Here is a 20,517-nt window from a genome sequence, read left to right as displayed (position 1 = left end):
GTGCTCTAGCTTCCTTCAAACAAGCTTTTGAGGTGCTACAAAATCAAAGTTCAACAAGCTTTCAGAGTTCTTTGCAGTCAAGCTGATGTTTTGTGACACAATTTAAAGGTATATCACCATTAGCATATATTAGAGTTAGACATCCACTGCATGCCTCATCAGTTCACCAGAAATATTAAATAAATCAAATAAGAATCTAAAAAGATCAGAGAGCACAACACACATAGAGGTGTTTGAGACTAGCAATGAACAACTCAGTGTTTTGGAAGTTTTAAAATATATCTGAAACACACAGAAGAACCCACAGTAGCAGCAAAGCCTTGCAAGTTTCTAACCATCAACAGTGTACAAAGTCTCTACTCACAGGTTGTTTTAAGTTCTTGTAAGTTTTTCTGTTTCATTATTAAATTAGTTAATTATCACATTCAGACTGTAAAGTCACAACGCCAGCTGGCTACATGTCAAACAGCTTTTTTTTACTCAGCTGATAAGATTAAGTTGCTTAGGAACATGGTTAGTTTAATTACGTTGCATAGACCTTCCAGCATGCATTGCATTAACGTCAGAATTCCCCAGAAACCCCCATCTTTGAGTTACCTAACCTGGAGAAAACTATCCTACAACTACTAACTGTCTGTATGTGTTGGGTTGAAAATGTCTGTCATTCATCATCTGGCAATGACGGCTCACAGGAACACACTAGAATCTCATTAACACTAAAAATGAAAGATGTAGGTCTACAGCTTCTGGATCTTAACCCGTCTCATTTAAGTGTCCTATTCCTAAAGGAAATGGTCGATGTTAAACTTCGGACATATATCTGTTTCTATCCCTCTTTCAGTCGGGATGTCAGATATCATTACTCTGCATGAGCTGCATCCAGGCTGCAGCAGCAGATTTAATCAAGCGTATAATCATACTATTTCCACTAAAAACAAATGGAAATGTGTTCACTGATCAATATGCACGTCATGAAAGCAAGAATATGTAGGTGCACACTCTAACATTTGTTCCATGAATACGCTCTTACACGCCTCTAAGGACCACTTAATTTCCATCTCTGCACAGTGAAAATTTGCATGAACACGCTCAACCAATGGTTGTTAGTCCCTCTACTTACATATAAATTCCTGAAACTAGTGGCGCAGCTCAGAGGTTGGTTTGAAACGACCACTTGTTTTCACAGAACTGGAGTTACTCTGCAGAGCTCTTGATTTGAACACTTAGGGCTTAGAAGGAAAAATATTAACAGGGTCCTCTACTGCAGCTAAGTTAATCCCCGTATTTACCTGGACACACTAACGCTGATCATCACTTCTAACCATATAGCAGCTTTTCATCAAAGAATAAGAGGGTACACTTGATAAATACCAATAAATTAACAGAAAAATACAGTCAATTTCTAACAGTAGTGTACAGCTTTTAACGGTAATTTTTTTTGCTGTTTTGAAGCCAAAAACAACAACAATAACAGCAGGTTGCTGTAAATGAAGATGTGAAGGAAGAAAATGTTTAACACAGCGATACAAATGAGACACAAAAGACAAATAAGACATAAAATGACACAGAAGACACAAAAACGCACAAATGAGATGCCTCAAGTGAGACACAACCCTGACACCAAATGACAGAAAGGAGACAAAACTGTCTCAAAGATACAAGAAACAACATAAATGAGACACAAAACAACACAAATGAGACAAAATGACAAAAATGAGACACACAATGACAAAAGCAAGACACAAAATGCCACAAATAGAAACGGAAAAAAAAATTTGGACAAATTCACACAGATGAGACACAACATGACAAAAAACAAGACACGAATGAGACACAAAACAACAAAATGAAGACACGCACATGCAAAAAAAAGAGACACCAAATGACTAAAAATGAGACGGAATGACACAAGCAACAAACAAACAAAAAAAATAGACAAAACACAAGACAATTGAAAGGATGGAGGACATAAAACAACCAAAGTAAGGCACAAAACAACAAACACTAGGCATAAAGCGACAAAGACCAGACCCGAACAAAAAAAAACACAAACAAGACACAAAATGCCACAAATCAGACCCAAGGCCACAAAAAATTTTGACAAAATGACACAAACACAACACAAAACGACAAAGACGAGATACAAAACAACATAAAATAACACAAACAAGACACAGAATGAGAAAAATGATACAGCAAAAAATTTGACACAATACAACAAAAAATGAGACACAGAAGAACAAAAATTGGGGCAAAGCAACTCAAGCGAGACATTAAAGAAAAATGATACACAAAATGACAAAATCAAGACACAAAACAACAAAGACGAGACACAAAATATTAGAAAACAACACAGACAAGACATAAAATGAGAAAAAGGAGACACAGTACAACAAAAATGAGACAAAACAACTCAAGTGAGACATAAAAGAAAAATGAGACACAACTTGAAGTAAAAACAAGACACTCATAGTGCCACACCAAACAGGAAGGCAAATCTCTAACTAAAAACAATTGTTTGTCAAATATCAACACATCTTCTCAATATACAATCAAATGTATTCCAAATATTTACCACAACTTACAACCCAAACTTACTTCCTTTGGTCAGTGCCTCTCTCTGTTTCCTGGCTGTGGTTCCAGACCCCAGTAGCCACCCATAACTCACATTTGTTTACACCAGCTGTCATCTGGAGTGGTATTGGAAATAAGGAAGCAATCTTGCTACGCTGCTCCCTACCTGCATTCATGAAAACAGTGACAGAAAAATAGCAACAAGTGCAGAAAAGATCAGTATCGCTTTCCAAGTTGTTCCCATACTATATATAGAAATTAACTTCCTGGCATCCACTACCACAGCGTCCATGTCAGCATGAAATTACAACTGGGGATGAAGCTGTTATTAGGGGTTGTTGTAGAGTCATGAGGAGAAATAGGATGATGAGTCTTACCCGAGTTCTGGTAGTAGTTGTCTTATCATGAAGCCTACCATGATGGCTAGAAGTTTGTCTGGCTTGATGAGGGCTGACAGAAGATTACTGCAAGTGAAGGATGAATTCCAGATGACCTCAATGTCTGAGTGGAAACTGCTCGTGAAACCATGTATGAAGAAACAGGACTTGTACGGTTCTTTAGGGCTGATTTGAGGTCGGAGGGGAGGTGATTTGGGAGGCAAAGAGGATGTGATCAGCATAAAAGACAGCTCCACTGAACTACAAGGCTGAGTCTCGGGATGATGGACAGGTACTGACGTTCTTCCTGAGGAATGGCAATGAAGACTGTGGCCTCTATTTGGATCAGGACATTAAAGTGTATTTTGTTGGAACAGCTGGATGCGGCGTAATGGACAATATTTCGCTGAGGTATGTGGATCACGGAGCTCATCTGGGAGTCTGAAGGGCTGGCAGCTCATAAGTCCATGATGCACATCAGGTAAATAAACCAATAAGTAAGGTGCGATTGGTCTGTCTGGGGACAAATAAACAAAGTAGAGAACAGAGAAAGAAATAAAAGGGTTAGATAATAGCCAGCTTGATTTAGGGTGTGGCATGGTTTTGTTCCTAAACTTTAATTATAATTGCATTTATAACTGCACATATGAGCATTATGTATCTGTTTGATAAGCACTGTGATGAGAGCGGGACAGATAGGAGGCAAAGACAATAACAAAAGATTTGAAAGTTGTGCTGAAAGTTCAGTCACACTCCCACAGAAAGAGCTGGTGTGTCCATTTTGTGTTGTACATGCATCGTCTGGTTGAATACAAAATTCGCACAAATATGGTTACTTGAAATCAAAAATTTGCTTCACTTCCTGTCTGGAAACAGAGGTAGGCTGTCTGAGCAATCTAAGATGCTTAGTGTGTAATTCTGATGTTCTCAGTTCCTGCCACTGTCAGACGGCATTTCTCTTTCTCCCCTAATGTTTGAGAAAGACAAAGAAAGAAACTGCTCATAGGTGTCCAGTATTCTGTGGACTCAGACTAGAATCTAACCACAATTATCACAGGGATTAATTTTAATTACAGCTCATTAATTATACTTCTCTCAGAACACTCCTTTACCAGGCAGCTGACATGATGGATAAAAAGATGTTTGCATTGTTAGGGAAGCAGAAACAGAGCAGAGGAGGATTGCTTGTAGTGCTTCTGCAGGAATCTGGAGGAGAATTGATAGTATTTCAGTGATGAATGATGGTGCCGGCACACCTGCGGATCCTGTTAAGGAGTGAGAAGAGTGCTGTTGATCTAAATCATTGATGGCTCTCACTGGTGGCTCACACTAGGGTCCTACCAATGAGACGAACAGGTTTTTAACACAGAGCACGTTTTCTATTAGTTGCAACAAGACAGCAGCAGGTGTGGGTCTCTTTTTGCCATTCGGGCCGATGTAACATTGACAGTAACAGACACCGACTTTAGCAGACGTGCTCTGTAAATACAAGCCTTATTTCTCCTTTACAAACACCCCTCCCTTATTTACTTCTGTAGATCTGGTAAATCTGTTTTTTGTAAATCCACAAATGTTAGATTGCAAAAATTCTATCAGTTCTTCGTTGTAGTTCAGCTTCTAAATCAATAGCTGTGCTTACATCTGATGTTCACCCTTTGTGATTGAAGAAGGCCACGATTTCAACGTCCGTATGAAGATCGGTGATTACGGGTCCGAAGATGGCTGGACAAGCCAATCTGGGCCCAGAAGGCTCGTCCACATGTAGGACGTGTGTGAGTGGGTGCGGTTGTGGAGGTAGAGGTTTCTCTGGCCTCTGCAGTCCATCTGCTCTCTGCTGCATGGGCCCCTGTCATGACTTTGCTTCGCCAAGTTGGACCGTCCCAGGCAAGCGATTCTCATGTATTGGGGTTGATGTCCAGGTCTTTGAGGGACACTTTGAGGTAGTCCTTGAATCGCTTCTTCTGTCCCCCGATTGTGTGCTTGACCTGGGACAGTTCGCAATACAGCAGTCGGCTGTCAGACATTCTTACAACATGGCCTGCCCATCTGAGGAGGGTGTGGACACTGGGAACGCCGGCCTGTTCCAGGACCTCCATGTCTGGGATATGGGGTTTAAGGTCATGACTTGCATTAAAGTGAGGGAGAGTTGTGCAAATCGTCAGCCCCATTCTCTCGTCCCGGCCTATCTGAATCCAGTGGCAAGATGTGGTTAAGACAACTAGATATAGGTTAGGATGCAGCGGATGGTTAGCGTTGTCCTATGTCTCACTGTTCCACGACGCTTTGCTGGGACCACCTACCTGCCCGTTGAACCAGTCTGGTGGTTTCCTTCGCACAGTCTGCCGGGTCCAGTATTCTCTTATTAGCTCGAATGGCCATTGATGGCACTCCTGAGCTGATGCCCTTTGATGAATCTCATTTTTATTTCCATCAGGGTGTCTAGTCACTAGTTGCACAGCTACCTCATGGAAGTAAAAAACAAAGAACATGAAACATGTTAATTTGTAATCCTAGAGTAGTTTGCTCTGGACAAAACATGTTAGCTGTTCTGCTATGTTTTAGGCTTTATGCTAAACTAGCTAACTGTCCCCTGGCTCCAGTTTTATATGGAAAGTTTTGAGCATCGTATCGATTCTCTCATCTAATGCTGAGCAAGAGTAAGTCGCAAAATGTTCGACTATTCCTTTAATTTACTTCAGACCTGGAGGATGTATCAGTAAAAATGTCTTAAGACTGGAGAGGAAATCTGACAGGATTGCCCCCTATTGAATATAACATAAACTTAATTGATCCCACAAGGAAAGGGCTTGAGTGGATACCTTGAAACTTGCAGGGGACATAATAAACACCCAAACTGAAAGGTTATATGGTGGTGTTAAGAATAAAAAATTAGGGTAATGGATGGACAGAAATTAATGTGCGTACAGTAAGGTCAGAGCAGCTCACATCTTGAAACAAACACATGAACACACTCTTCCATCGCCATTACACATGTAAAACAACCTCATGGTGGTATGTGGCTTTAGAGGAGCTTTTAAAATCAGGCCCTTATAATGATAAGAGGATTGCAGCACTCTGCATGCTGAAGTGGAACCTCTGGCCTTGCATAATTTCAGCTTTTCTCTCTGAATTGAACAGTTTTTCTGACTGCGGACATCAAGTTCTGACAACTTTAAGTCTTACAAATACTCAACAGATCCTCCACATGCATCAGCTCTCACCAGATAGATACTGATTTACTGTCTGGCCTTGTAACATTCATCACTATCTGTCAAACATTCCAGATATGCATTTGAGGAATGAAAGTTTCTACATTCAAACTTCCTCAGGGTGATGGGAATTAGATTTGCATTTATCAAAACTGAATTTCTCTCGACCCACAGCAGACTGGTGACCTCTCCAGGATGCTCTCTGCTGCATTCTGCTTAATGCATGCAGTGATGAATAGAGCTGTGCTGCTGCTGGAGACAGAGGCAGAAGAAAACTGTATTTAAAACAACTCAAAAAGACTCTTTTGTATAAGAACAATGTGTGTTTTTTTTTCTCTTCGCTGCAGCGCCAGAGTAAATGTGAATGAAGCAATAAGATTCGCTCAGAAAATGTGGCAAACATGCAGCCTTTTGAAGAAAAAAAAGTTTAGACAGTATGACTTTGAGGATCAGTGGGTGGAACCTTTTAATGAGTCTGGACAGACAAAATACATTTTTTTGTTGTTTTGTTGAGTTTTTAACCCTCAAGATATGGTTATTTTATACAAGGATCTCTGAGGTGAGCTGCTTGCCGGGGAAATTGGGTGAATGATCTGCCTTCTTCAGATTCTTCGCAACATATTTGAGAATCTCTAGACTTATTCATTTCTACTCTATTGTGCTGTATTCTGATTGGTATGCCTGAAGTTTATGGACTGTTCATTGATGAAACCAAAGAAAATGATTCTTTTATTAGGGTCCGAGCACCGAGTGGTGCGAAGACCTTATTTAAATCCAATTGTGAAATGTTTTCCCATTTTTGTAATTAAAATTTGGCAGCTAAAAAATACTCGAAAACACGTGAAACTTTGCACAAGCATCAGGACTGGCGAAAAATTTGATATTTTAGGGGAATTGCATTGGTGTGTGCCAAAATGGCTCCATAGCTCCATCTGGAAAATTTCAAACATTTACTACAGCTAGTACGTGTCATCTAGAATTATGAAATTGGATACACATATGTAGCTCGTCAAGACTCACAAAAATGTAATTGACACCCATGAACAAAACACAACAGGAAGTTGGCCATTTTGAATTATGTGTCATATTTTTGAACAATTTTGAACCAACTTTTGCACATTTTCAAAGGCAATAAACTCAAACAGGGTAATCCCAACAGAGCTGAAATTTGGCGAGGATGTACACCAGGCAAGGGTGATCAAAAGTTAGCAAAATGCTTCTCAAAAGTCTGAGGGCATGGACATGGCAGCCCTCGGAATTTCAACATTTCATCATACCACTGGAAGTGCTGCATATCTAGCCTGTACATGCTCCAGTCTGCCTTAAACTTTACATGTGTGAGGACAAAATACACTCTCAGCCGCAGCGCCACCCAGTGGACATGCTTAGATTCGCTGACCAGCAAAGATGCGAGGACCCGATCAACGCTCTTTGCAGCTTTAATTCTGTTGTAAGGTTTGATAAGAAACTTGCAGCTTATCGATCAAATCATCGATGTGTCTATATGTTAATATAAAGGCTTGAAGAAAAGACACATTTATGAAAAAATATGCTTTTTACACAATGCTGAGATAAAAAACCTCAGTGCAACTGTTTGAACAGCTGCATAATCACCCAAAAAGAGAGGCCTCAGATGTCATGAAAGTTACTGTAAGACTTTGTCATGGTTGATTCAGGAGTTTCAACAACTGAAAGTTCCTAAACACTGACAAATGACTAAATATTCTTGCATGCAGCTGTAATGTTTTTCATTCAAGTTTATGCAGACATTAATCAAATGTGATATACATTCTTACAGGTTATTCTGTTCACATGCTTTACTAATTAACAGCAACAGATAAAGCTGTGATTAGTGTTCAGATAGTACATGTCCTCGTACATTCAGCAGGTAGTGCATTCTAATAAACACAGTCATTCATATTCATAAATAGGAAGCTGGTTTCCATTCCTTACTCAGTGACTAATGTGACACATTTTTTTGTCATGACGCTGCATGATCTTCTTTCATAAACATGCCTTTGACCTAATTAATGCTGCCTTTTGCTGTTTGTTTACTGAATATTTTTTGATGCCCTTGCTGATAATAATTATCATAATTAATAGCATCTGAAGCACCGCTAACAGTGATTACTGTTTGAAAGAAAAAAAAAGAACATCCTGAAAAGAAGCACACAACATTTTATAGTGTGTAGTTTTAGCAATTCATCATAAATAATGAATTGTGGAGGGTGATAAGTGGTTAGTCGAGGACATTTTCATTCATTTGTAGATGTTTACACACAACAAGGTCAGAAGGGTTGTCATAGTCATAATATCGGGTGCTCTGGCATCTTTGTTTTGATTTTTTGCAGTTGAGTTTTGGAATTCAACTTTTATATGGCCGATATTTTGGATTATATAAAATATTATTCACAAAATTGCTGAAAATCTTCATTCAAAAGATTATATCACAGCTGAAATATAGCACAAAGTAGGTAAGACAGATTAATGAATGTTATGTTGGGTTTTTAACACCGCTGTATTAACTTGACTAATGGTAGAATCCATTAAGTGGAGTCGAAAGTGTGAATACAAAATACATTAGGTATGAATAATGACAATCAAACACTCCTCCAGAGTCAAACAACATCTTAATAAGTCACACAAAACATGCCCATCACTCCTCAAGTACATGACAGGATTCAAGGGCATGGGAATGATTTGACAACATTTATTTATCTTCTGAATTTGAACTCTTATCAGTATAAGAACCGTCTTTGCAGCCAACTTGGCACAAAGTGCAACAAATATTAAAGCGCCCACAACAACAACAGCAGCAAACAACCTCAGTTCATCCCACGTCCACACCGGTCAGTGGGTTTTCTTTTAATTATACAATCTGACCAAAAGAAAATGAATTAAATTTCTCTTGGAAACAGCCTGAAGATGGTGAAAGACTTAAGTTAAAATGTGCACAGCAGAATGAGACAAGTAAATGGATATGTTAACCTTCTGTTAATATAAAACTGAATTACTGAGGCTTCCTCTTTTCACCAGCAGACAAGCTGTAAGACACAATATTCAGATGCGACAATTATCTTAATGTTGCGCTTGAAGACATGTGTGACTGGAAGCAGTAAAGTTGAGAAGTCTCAGGCCTTCAGCACTTAAAGCTGCTGGCAAAAAGCATATTTGTCATGTCTTTCTGCTTTAAACCAGTGACGAATGGCTGCTTTAATGGATCTGAATAAGAAAAGGAAGGATGCATGTGTCAGTGGACTGACTGAGTTGTTGATTAATAGTAAAATGTTTCTGAACTAGCCAGTTAATGTTCATAATTATATAAATATATTAAAAAGTGAATTTATCTTTCTTTAGAGGAAGCATAAAGTGCCCATACTGACTTGTATTATGCACTAACTGCCAGTGTTTTCTCCACTGTGACGTTTTTATGCAGATTATTTCTTCATAGGTTCAGTAAATTTGATGCTTTCCTGTTCCGTTTTCTGAAATATGCTCAGAATATGAGTGCAATGACGGCAACAGATTCTTTGCATTTCACAGACGTGCACTTTCATCACTTCAAGGAGCAAGTTTGTACTGATACATGTATTTAATTGGGCATTAGTTCATCCGTAAGTGTTTCCCTGCACATTCTAGGGCTCCTGGGCTTTAAGAAAGAAGAGCACCAGTTTCCTGGACTCGCTGGTGGAAAACAATGATAAATATTGCATAGAAAATGGTTTTGAAATGGAGATGTAAAGGCTACTGCAGCAGATCAACTTTGTAAGCCTAATTTGTGTATGTGGGTGCTCATGCCCAGGCGCTCATTATGCATTTCTTTGCAGTCGAGTCATGATGCCGTGGTACAATAAAGCAGAGCTGTGAATCATTAGTGACAGAGTGGTTAGGTTAAGGAGACTGTCTATCAAAGTAGACACAGAATAGCTAAGATGCCTGCATGTGGGTGGCCACAGAGGTGTGAGCGTGCAGCCGCATTATGATTCAAGTTTTAAATGGATAATTCACCTTGATGGTGAAGAAGCAGCTAAAGGTGAACACAATGAGCACAACAATGTTTTACTGTTTACTATTACTGGAAAATGTGCTTTCTACGTAGCTGACCCTGTGATGTAGGGTCAGCTCAAGGTCAGCATCGCTAGAGCTAATAAGGATTCAATCTGTGGCCCGAGGACACTGCATGAGGGCGGATAATGGCCACATTGGGACCTTCAACCTGGTTTCTCCATTTGAAGGATCTCACTTATCATTCTGCCTCCGTGATGTACTGCTATCTGCTAACATACGCTTAAAAGTGAGAAAGGAAATAAATGTAATGGCCTGTTAGACTTTATACACAATTTTATCCAACTTTGAGCATGCAATTCTTCTTCTAAAACTACAGTTCTGAGTGAAACTACTTCCAGTTAGTAGAAGCATCATTTTTATCATAACACCAACATTATTAGTCAGCAGTAGCTCAGTGATGTGTCATCAGTTTTCTGGCATCGTATTGCATCACATTACTGTCCCATAACAACGTGATCTTCTTTAGGACACTGGCTGTTATGTCTCTGACAAAAGAGATGAAATGAAAGGCTCCTCAAGCCCAATTCAAATTCTCACAGCTGTTTCAATAAAGTCAGAGGAAAACTCAGCAGTTGCCCAAAGGAAGTTTGAGAATGGATTTTCAAAATAGAAGCACAAATTAAAACGAGGGAGAATAGGAGTTGGACTGATGGAATTTAAGAAATACATTTTATAGTTTTAGTTCATAGTTGATCAAACTAATTAAAATTAGTCTGTACAGTGTATGTCTCATATCTGAAACAGTAGTCCATCTGTACAGATTACACACCTCTCTGTTTATAATGTGTATATACTGCATCTTATATCCACTGCTTACACTCTTTATGCTGATTATTAGTTAATTCAGTTTAAGAATATTTGGTGGACTTAGAGCTATCTTGACATTGGGGTTGTTTGATCTGATTATTATATATGATTATTAAATTTTTAAAAATTATTTCTTTGACATTATGTAATTTGTGATGTTCATTAAGATTTTTCCTCTTAAAATGGCTAAGAGCAGTGACTCATTTTAACAATGCACAATTAGCAAAGTGAAACATGAACAAAAACAAATTTTTTAAAGGCAAAAGGAGCTGATTCTTATTTTGATACGCAATTGTATCCCATTACCATATAAATTCTAATCAAATGGTGAATATTGTTTTTTTTTTTTTTTTTTTAGATATAATGTAATTTGCTTTTTATGAGACTAATCATTTTAATGCCAGGACACTGTGTCGTTTCTCTTATCGCTGTGACTTTGGAACCCAGTGTGACTTAGTCTGACTCACCAATTAAATCACATTTCATGCAGCTTTTTCCTCCTCTTCTACTATGTATGTGTTACCACTTTCAAAATCCCCTTCACTACAGGAAACAAGCTCAAGCAGCAGCTTACCACACTGAGAATGTAAGGTTTTCAAAGAATGTGGATGATGCAGTGATGGTACGTGTCCATTCCAGTCAGTGCTGTAGGAGGGTGAAGCCTGGGTCGGATTCCCATTGAAGAGCGTCTTCCAATTATCTGCCTAGCTGCACGCCTATCGAGCATCCAATGCCGGGAAGCGACGCGACTGCTTGCACCCTAAAACACCCCTGTGGATATCTATCATACAGTAACCGTGCTAGTTCTTTTTCAGTTAATTATCTTTTTAAACTTCCTTGTGGGGACACCAAAGCCGCAACTCTCACTCAGCTCAACAGTCATTAGCTTACAAAGATACAAACAGAGCAAACGCACAGTACGGACTGCAGAGAACATCATTGGAGCCCCCCTGACCTCCATCCAGGAACTGTACTCCACTAGAACCAGGAAGAGGGCAGGGAACATCGTCACTAAACTGTTTTCCCTCCTGCCCTCTGGCAGGAGCTACAGAGCCCTGTACACTAATACCACCAGACATAAGAACAGCTTCTTCCCCACTGCCATCACCCTAATAAACAGCTGAGACATTCCTCCACACCTGTACAATATACAGTATTGCAGTGGATGTGTACAGTATTTTTGCACTGTATCATCATCTAGCAATTATCATTTGGCACTACTGTGTTTATATATTCCTTTCAAGCTTGTAAATATCTGTATATATCGTGTTATATTTCTTTTTATTACTACTATTTTTTCCCTCTTCTTCTTTCTATATGTTTTTATTATTCTCTTTTCCTTACTCCTAGGGTGACACCAACAGCCGAAACCAAATTCCTCATATGTTGTGTATGTACTTGGCCATTAAAGTCCAAAATATGGTTGAAATGTTACAGATGACAGACTGATAGGTATAGTCCTATTTCAGATATGACAAACATTTCATGCATAATAATTATTATTTAAAAATATTATGTTGATTAAAAAAATATTCCTACAATTACAAGAGACATCAATGAAAAAAAGAGATTTGAATTTCATTTTAACTGTTTTATTTTAGATTCAGTTTGTCATCAGGAGGGTGGGACAAGAGAAAAATGTCATTTTAGGGGGAACTCCAGACTTTTTGGTATTTAAAAATATCTTCAAACATTCTTTTCTCCTAATTCTAGTAAAATCACACAACTGCATGTTTTGGTATTTCGTATGTGGATTATTTGAAATTTGATGTAAAATGTCCTCCAGTTCTGGAATGATACATTTTTAAAGCTGATCTGCGCCACTTTTCCAGGTGTCTCCTCAAATCAACCACATTTTATAACTTCTAAAGAAATAAAACAAACGTCATTTTAGGAGGATTTTATTTCTGGACGTTACCGGAAGCTGACCGGCTAACGGCGCGTGACTTGAGGCTGAACTACCGCTTTGCTCGCGACACCAGCGCGCGCAGCTGGCAGCTGCTCCAGAAGCTCGAGACGCTGCCGACAGAGCGGTGAGCTCGCGCCTCCGTGTTCCGGATCTTTACCGTCTCTGATGGACTTCTGACATAAAGACGCGGAAAACACGCAGCTATCCGCCTCCTGCGACCCCTCAGGTGGCAGCTACCGGGGCAGTTTTTTCTTAATTTTATTATTTTTAAACATTTATTCCAACGGGGACCAGAAACTGCTCCAATGGTCTGAAGTGTGTCGCCGGTTTTCATGTGTTTTATGTGTTTGCGCTCAACAGTGAGGTAGACTTGAATTCTTCCCCCACGAGTGTCGGCGTGTGACTTACCCCGTGGATGCGGCTGTCGGGGTCGGTGTCTGGAGCCCTGCAGGATCGGCCTGTCACCGCTTAGGGCATCATCATGTCTCCCCACAAGTGGATGAGGAATATTTCTCCTGAGATGCTGCTGCTGCTTCTGGTGCCCATGCTGTGTTTTTTACCTCAGACCGGAGCGGCTCCTTCTCCCACTACCGAGCAGCTGGACATGGGGGTGGTAAGTTTTGGTGCTTTCTTTCTTTCTTTTTTTTGTGGAGCGGAAGTTTATCTACCTGACGCCGGTGAATGTGTTCTTCCTGTCGGCTCTGCTACTTGGGCTACTCTTGGAGGAAAAAAAAAGACCAAGTGCTGTTTTCTCCAAAATACTTGCCCTGAATTTTAACAGCGCTCTGCAGTCCAATTCACGAGGCTCAGCGGCGACAGCACCGCATGATCCGGAATGAAAATGTGTCTCTTGAGCATCATCTCATTAGAATATATAAAATGATCAAATAAAAATTAATGGAGGATTTGCTTCGACATTACATCGACCTCTTCCTCCTGTCAGAATAAATCCATGATGCACATTTCTCAGTGTAGAGTCCACAGATTTGCTGTGTTTTAAATAGAGGATCCAGCTCTGAGGTAAAACAGGCAGCACCATTGATATACAATCCATTTGAGCTGCTTGTGCAAAGAAATTCGAACCCTTATTCATGTGTTTTTGAAGCTGGATCACCTCAAAACTTCATTTCAAACACATTTTCATATCTGGCTCGATGATAGGACTGTAGAGTGGCGAGAACATCATACATCATCATCCCAGAGTGAAGAAACCAGCAGAAACCAAGAGTTGTAATGACCAGATGTGTTTAATTATAGGTGTTTAAGGGTCAATAAACTACACTAGAGGTAAATATTTCATAAGTTTTTATCATCTTCATCACTTCATCACCGTTCAAGCAGCGTTTTTGCTCCTCGGGGCAACATCGGTTTTCATCGCGGCTCATCCCAACCTCAGTCTTTCAATTTCTTTTCGGTCTGAAATCTCTGGGATTAAGTTTCTCTTAAAGACTAGAACAAAAGCGCTAAAATAGACCTTGTTTTTCTCATCTTTTGCTTCAAGTCTTGTCTTTAAACTGAATTGCTGATTTTTTTCTTACCCTGTCTTGATTCACTGACATCTTAAACACCAGATGGCTTCATCGGGAACTTTTTTGGGCTGTAATTTTCACCACATGTGGGCAAGAGAGCTTCAACAAACACGAAGCGCCAACATTTGAAATCACAGCACAGGTGGTAGAACCAGTGTAGAGGTCTTCCTCGATGTGAAGCTTTGACCACAAACAACTACAGCCTTAGAGCAGGCTATCACATTAACAGGACCCTTGGACTTCTTGGATTGTTTTATTTTCTGGCTGCATCGTAAAGCCGTGCTGCTTCTCCTGAGCCTATATAACTATATATTTTTACATCTTTTGGTCATTTGAGAGGTGTTAAGGGGAAATAGTGCAGCAACAAGTTTCATTATGTAGCGATACTGTTGTGTTTTGTTGTCTGTTGGGTTACTTCATCACTTTTACTCTTAGAAAATAGGTAGAAAAGTAGTGAAACCGAGAAGAGAGAGGGGCAAATCTGTCCCTGAACATACAAAGGTTAATATTACACCTTGATGTCTTTCTTCTGCAGCTGTTTCGTGCGGTAACTCTTGGCCAAACTTTTTCCAGTGAATTGTGTGAACTGTGTCAATGCAGCGGATGAAGAGCTCTGGTAGCAGCAGCGATTATCCTCCATTTACCATGGCACAGAAAATGATGCTGAAGGTGGAAGCTTTGCTGCATTTCCAGATACAGCTGTGTACACTCAGCCTCTGTGCAGCCCCGTAGCCTTGTTGCAATATTTGACCCCGCTTGGGCGCCAGGAAATGCAAAGCGGAGTTGCAGTAAATATGAGTCTTGGTGGAGATGAGACAGTTAAGGCGATAGAAATGAGTTCTCTTGGAGCTGAATCACACATTTTTCCTCCTTATCTCTGTTATGGAAACCCTTTTGAAGAATGCTTTGTTTGTCAATCTGGCAGGGAAACTCTGAACATTATTTCTCTTTTAAAAAATAGTCCCTGCATCAGCTGCTAAATGTGATGCACCATTAGGACTGTTTTATTAATATAGGAGGTGAAACAGTGATATCGTTGCATCAAAAGCTATCACCTCATCCAAATCAGAGGGATATTTATCATATTATTGTGATCCTGAGCTAATATCACAAGAATTTTCCCAAATATAATCACATTAGGTCATCGCTGCAGAAATAATACATAGCAAACAGTGGCATCTTGGCTGAAAAAGTGGAATTCTTCCAAAATCGTTCTTGCAAATATCTGACTTTGCAATCTTAGTGCATGTTTTTCTAATAAATTTGCGTTTTTTAAGTGCAGAAATTCTGAAAATTCAAAGTTTTTCTTAGAGTATGACCCACTAACCCCTGCTTATATGTGTATTTATTTATTTTGTGTGTATTTATTTTCCTTTTATCCAGAGCGACATACATCTGAGAACAGATACAGCAGCAGCAAGGATTTAGTTCACATGTGAATAATATCTAAGAATAACCCCAATAGGTGCCATAACTAAAACTCCATAAAGAAGGGGTTTGAAGTCTTCAATTGAAATCTTTACATGTACCAGTAGTTTCAGCTCCATAGTCTTCAACGTTGGCTCATCAAACATTCACCCAGGCTTGGAGATGGTAAAATAAATATGTACAGAAAAATATCAATACCACCACGGTGCTGTAGTTCCAGATGCACAAAAGCTACCACTTCGTCCAAATCAGCATGTTGTTGTCTTATGAATAGGCCAATTTATGGCAATGTCTCTTCAAACAGAGGGATCTTTATTATGTTATTGTGATCCTGGGCTAATATCACAAGAATTTTTGCAAGTATAATCACATTAGGTCATAATACAGGGCAAACAGTGGTGTCTTGACTGAAAATGTGGAATTCTTCCAAAATATTTCTTGCAAAGTTCTGATTTTACAGTCTTAGTGAGCATTTTTTGTAATAAAGTTGTGACTTTTTTAAGTGCAGAAATTCTGAAAATTCAAAGTTTTTTCTTGGAGTATTACCCACTAACCCCTGCTTATATGTGTATGTATTTATTTTGTGTATTTTATTTATTTTCCTTTTATCCAAAGCGACATACATCTGAGAACAGATACAGCACCAGCAAGGATTTAGTTCACGTGTGAATAATATCTAAGAATAACCCCAATAGGTGCCATAACTGAAGGCTTCACTTGAAATCTTTACATGTACCAGTAGTTCCAGCTCCATAGTCTTCAACGTTTGCTCATAAAACGCTCACCCAGGCTTGGAGATGAAAAATCAAACTACTACAACTGATGCAGCTCCATCTTTCTTTATTTGCTTCTACTCTGTTAAATCAAGTCTAACGTCATGCTGAAGTGGATGTAACTCGTTTCCATGATGGTTTTATGTAGGCTGCACTCAAACCAAAAAGCTCATTAAACATTTTCTTAGATCAAAGTTCCAGTTTTTACAGTAGTGGCTACAACATTTTTTTGGTTTCTTTTTCCTCAAGGAACCGCAGATGTGGAGGCAAGTTTTTACTGTGTCAAAAAAAAAAAAAAAGCATCTGCAGAAACTTACACCACTCTTGCAGCATATTCACCTTCCCTGTTGTCTGACAAGCTCAAAACAAACATTGTTTTACCTAAATATACTGCTTCTGTCAGAGATTCTTAAAGAGTGGCATGGTCCATTGGCTATATTGAAATACATGAGCAGTCAGTCGCAGTCATTAGCTTGTCTGGCTTGAAGAAAACTTCTATTTTCTGGCACTAAAGCATATTTCTCACTGTGTCCATCCATTTGAAAAATGGGAACACCTGAAAAGTAACTTGCTGGACTCCTTTGGTTCACCCTTTAAAGCAAAATATTGGAACTTTCTGTGCCCAGAAACCACAAAAGACATGAAAGTGCCTTTCAAGTTTATAGTTTTGGACCCAGCTTGACCGTTTCTTATGAGTAACCATATGCAAGAGATCTTTGCCTGCAAGTACAGGACAGGTCTCATATTTCTGCTGTTTTTTTGGATGCTGAGAAATAACTGGAATATACTCTTTCTTCTGTCCTCGGAAGGAGCCACAGAAATAAGGGTGTCTCTGCAGACACTCTTGAAGCTCCAGGGAAAGGGTGTCCTTCTGCCGTCTCTTCAGAGGCCACATGACTGCCTCGCTGTGGAGATGTGGTGGAGCGGTGGGGGGGGTAGATAGCATAAGTTAAGTCCTAACTTTTCCAATAAAATAAGTGATGATATCGCTGTGAATATTACCATATCTGAGAGTTGCAAGCCGAGGCTGTTAGCCAGAAGATGATTGTTAATCCTACAAAGCCCTGTTAGAGGGGAAAGCATGTGTGAAGTGGAGCTCACTGTAGCCCCGTTTTAGAGCAGGATACACCTGATAAAGAAGAGGAATGTGACTCTGGTGCTTCTCAGTTACCTGAAAGATAATGTTTTCCTGCTTTATTCGTGGTTAAAAAGAGAGAGATTCTGGTGTTTGATAACAGACAGCAAAGTCAGACTGAGCGGAATCATCGAACTACCGCTCATCATGATGAGAGACACACAGACAGGATCAGTGCAGACAGCTGAGATGATTATTAGTTGGTCGGTGACTGATTTCTTGTCACTGGGGAGCCAGAGGACACAGAGAGCATCATTCTGTGCCACTGGAAGGGCTGTAAAGCACAGATATTATCAGATGATTGTACACATAATTCTCTCCGGTGTTTTCCCATCGGCTGACTGCTTTGTGAGGGTGTCAGCTTCTGTCTTTCTGTTTGTGCCAGTTATTAGTTTTTCAGTTATCATATGTTTGTATTATGTTCGATCAGTTCTCTTTGGCCCTTGCATTGAGTTTGACCACCATATGGGCCAGGGGTGTCAAACTCATCTTAGTTCAGGTTCCACATTCAGCCCAAGAGACAAAATGACAAAAACGACACGCAAAATGAAAAAAAACTGAGACAAACGACTCGGAACAAAACAAAAAAAGACAGAAAAAAGTAGAAATAAAAGTTACAAAGCGCCAAAAAAATGGAGAAATGTCAATGAGACAAAAAAATGACACAAAACAGCAAAAACAATATACACAACAGCGATTGAAATTAAACACAAATGACAAACGTCATACAAAAAATGACGAAAACAACAAAAATGATGAAATAATAATAATAAACACAAGCGAGACAAGAAGGAAACAAAACGACAAAAACGAGACACAAAACGTCAAAAATGAGAAAACGACAAAAACATGAGATGAGGGACAAAAGTCTGACAAAAAAAGACAACAAACAACAAAATCGAGACAAAAATTCTCAAAAATGAGACACAAAATGACAAAAGAAGCAATCTAGTATTTTACTTTCTGATCAAAACAACTTGTCATGGTGTAGAAATTATTTTAAATTTATAGTTTTACTAATTTACAATCTGCAGTTAATGTCTTCTCTGTAATTTTTACACTTTGAGGCCCGGATTGGACCCTCTGGAGGACCGCTTTTGGCCCGCGGGCCGCTTGTTTGACGCCCCTGGTATTGGCGCTACAAGATTGCATGGACTTGATTTGAGTCTGTATTTTTACTTACTTTTGCACCTAATCTAACCAGGGAGAGTGTTTCCTCCCTGACAGCCGTGATGGCTCAAAGCCTGTCCTCCTGGGATTGTCAGGGGCTGCGACTGTAACGTTATCAGCAGAGGAGCTGCTCATGCTCTGAGCGGGTCTGGCTTCCCTGTCATCTAACATCCTCACAGATTCAGGTTGGACGAGTTCAGAAAATGCAGATATTTCGGCCAGACTTCCAGAAGTTTGGGCTTGAAGTCTGTCCGGTTTTTATGGGCCTGAAAAAACTGCTTTCTCTGCAGTAGATTCTCGTGTGCATATATGTGTAGGAGTGTGATCATAACTGCTGTTCACGCAGAAAAATGAATGCAACCACCTAAACGAAGGGTGTCAAACTCATCTTAGTTCAGGGGCCACATTCAGCCCAATTTGATCTGTAAATTATCTGTGGTATAAATTACCACAACTCCAAACGTTTCCTTTGTTTTAGTGCAAAAAAGTACATTCTGAAAATGTTTGCATTTAAGAAATTATCTTTTTAGAAAACATCATGAACAACCTGAAATTTCAGAAGAAAAATAAGTTCAATTTCAGCAACATTCAGCCTCAGTTTATCATTTCCACATTACAACTTCCAGATCACAGTTTATCTACAAAAAGGAATAAAACCTTTCGTCGCAGGTATCTGGCACTGAATAATATATTATTTTACTTTATGATCCAAGCAACAAAAGACAAAAAACAGCCAAAACAAGACAAAATGACAAAAATGAAACAAACAACACAAAAAAAACAGGCAAAAAATTTAACAAACAAATTACTAAGTGACAAAAAATGGACACAAACCAGCCAAAAAATGACTATAAAGGAACAAAATGACAAAAAAATAGACAAAAAAACCCCCACAAGCGATAAAAAGGAAACACAAAATGATGCAAAAAACAACGAATAAAGCAAAACACAAAATGACAAAAATAAGACCAAAAACACAAGCGAGACAAAAACGAGAAACAAAACAATAAAAATCTGTCAAAAAAGAATAAGAACAATAAAAAAAAGACAAAATATTAGAAAAATGAGACAAAATGACAAAAGAACAATTAACAATCTAGTATTTTACTTTATGACCAAAACAACTTGTAATGGTCTAGAAATAATTTTAAATTTATAGTTTTACTAATTTACAATCTGCAGTTAATGTCTTCTCTGTAATTTTTACACTTTGAGGGCCGGATTGGACCCTCTGGAGGACCACTTTTGGCCCGCGGGCCGCATCATTGACACCCCTTACCATCCTCCGTTTGCCGCCGTTGCCCCAGTCCTGCCCCATTACACTTGGCATTCAGTTGAAATAGTGAGCGTAATGCATGAGGTGTGTTCACAACAGCCACACATTGACTCCTTTAAAAACTCCGCCACGCGCTCAAGCACAGATAAGAAATGGTCATTTTATAGCTGTGATACCATCCAACTTGATATATCACGGCATAGCACTGATCTGCAATTTCAGCACCTGAGGGAACTGAGTCATAACAACTAAAATGTAATAT

General features: G+C 39.2%; 1 protein-coding gene and 1 long non-coding RNA gene across 4 annotated transcripts in view; both read left to right on the top strand.

The window, feature by feature from the left end:
• The window catches only part of LOC129347324 (uncharacterized), a 496,469-nt gene that overhangs the window by 333,115 nt on the left and 142,837 nt on the right, over positions 1-20,517 (top strand). The gene's annotated exons all lie outside the window — the stretch shown is intronic.
• The window catches only part of LOC111578831 (matrix metallopeptidase 17a), a 133,264-nt gene continuing 125,783 nt past the window's right edge, over positions 13,037-20,517 (top strand). Inside the window, exons 1-2 of the mRNA XM_023285800.3 lie at positions 13,037-13,170; positions 13,305-13,557. Of these exons, the coding sequence (XP_023141568.2) occupies positions 13,426-13,557 (132 nt within the window). The 5' untranslated portion in view covers positions 13,037-13,170; positions 13,305-13,425. The remainder of the gene's footprint in view (positions 13,171-13,304; positions 13,558-20,517) is intronic.

Source organism: Amphiprion ocellaris, chromosome 17 (assembly GCF_022539595.1).
Source record: "Amphiprion ocellaris isolate individual 3 ecotype Okinawa chromosome 17, ASM2253959v1, whole genome shotgun sequence".
Taxonomy (NCBI): domain Eukaryota; kingdom Metazoa; phylum Chordata; class Actinopteri; family Pomacentridae; genus Amphiprion; species Amphiprion ocellaris.
This window is presented reverse-complemented; position numbering and strand designations above follow the sequence as displayed.